Below are 1348 nucleotides of genomic sequence, written 5' to 3' on the forward strand. Positions count from 1 at the left end.
TAAATAAATAAATAAATAAATAAATAATAATAGAAAGGAATAAAAAAAGGAAAGTTCCAAAGAGTTTTAAAAGGACTCACCTGACCATTCTTACAGAGGTCTGCCCACATGCTGGTTCCGTCCCCTCCTCTCATCAGCACGTGGTAAATGAAAAAGTATGTACCTGGGATGCTGCAGATGAACTTGCCCGAAATGCCATCATAGTTGTTGCCCAGGTTGGTGACCACGTCGTCAAACTTTAGGATCTCGTAGCCTTCGTGGGGGTTTTTAAGCCCGGCGTAGAAGGCCACCCGAGGCACTGTGCTGTAGGTGGCGGTGCTGATAGCTCCATTGCCCCCAAGACCCAAAATCCCAGTCCTCCCATGATCCCCTTTGTCACCTGGAGGCCCAGCTGGCCCCGGTGGTCCTGGCTCTCCGGGTGGCCCGGGTGGTCCAGGTGGTCCGGGCTTCCCGGGCCTGCCGGGCTTCCCCTGCGGGCCCTGCAGCAAGGTGGAAGGTGGAAGCACGTTGCTGTGGTCAGTCAATGCCTCCGCTTCAGCCTGAAGACCGGTGGAGCTCGTGCTGCTGGCCGGGGTCCCCTTGTTCAGGTAGGGGTCGCACACCATCCGACAGGTGCCCAGCATCTCGTAGTGGCCCGCGTCGGAACCCACGGAGCTGACGAGCACAGGGATGAGCACCACCAGCACCAGGACCAGCATAACCCCCACGGCAGCCGCCACCAGGGTCTTCCTCCCGATGCTGAGTCGGGGAAGGGGCTGCGCTGCCAGCGTGGGTCTCCCGGGGGCAGAAATGGTGACTGCTTGGTGTGGGGAGCCTGTCACCGAGGAAAGGGACCCACAGATCCCAGGAAGAGTTGCAAGAGGAGCGGCGAGTGTGTGAGGGTGAGACAAAGACCCACATACACTTAATGCAGCTCGCTGCTCCACTCAGTCACACTTAAGTAGGCAGACAGTCAGTCAAACATACAGAAAAGACTTAAGGAAAGCCCAAGCACACACGGGGAGACATTCGGAGCGTACTTACAAACACAATGTGACTTGTGAGAAGAAGCAAGAAGGATGCAGAGCCCAGAGGAATGGAGTGAAAGACAGTGGGAAGGAGAGAGAGAGAATAATGAGAGTGGGTGAGCGTCAGAGACACAGAGCAGCCACTGTGTGTGTGTGTGAATGTGTGTGTGTGGGGGGGGTGAGTTTGTGGTGCCGTGTTCTCAGTCTTGGCTTTTTATATAGCAGAAGCTGCCGAGACCCCCCTCCACCGCCCCTCTGCTCTCCCATCGAGTGAGAGGTTGGTGTGGTTACATCCCCCTTTTCTCTCTCCAGCTCACAGATGAAGGACTCGCGCCGTCCTG

General features: G+C 56.1%; 1 protein-coding gene across 1 annotated transcript in view; it reads right to left on the minus strand.

Moving 5' to 3' along the window:
• Window positions 1-921, minus strand: part of c1ql1l2 (complement component 1, q subcomponent-like 1-like 2) — a 23863-nt gene extending 22942 nt beyond the window's left edge. Inside the window, exon 1 of the mRNA XM_014023327.1 lies at window positions 81-921. Within this exon, the coding sequence (XP_013878781.1) occupies window positions 81-698 (618 nt within the window). The 5' untranslated portion in view covers window positions 699-921. The remainder of the gene's footprint in view (window positions 1-80) is intronic.
• Between the last annotated feature and the right edge of the window lie 427 nt (window positions 922-1348).

The sequence above is a fragment of the Austrofundulus limnaeus genome, unplaced genomic scaffold (genome assembly GCF_001266775.1).
Source record: "Austrofundulus limnaeus strain Quisiro unplaced genomic scaffold, Austrofundulus_limnaeus-1.0 Scaffold4, whole genome shotgun sequence".
In the NCBI taxonomy this organism is placed as follows: domain Eukaryota; kingdom Metazoa; phylum Chordata; class Actinopteri; order Cyprinodontiformes; family Rivulidae; genus Austrofundulus; species Austrofundulus limnaeus.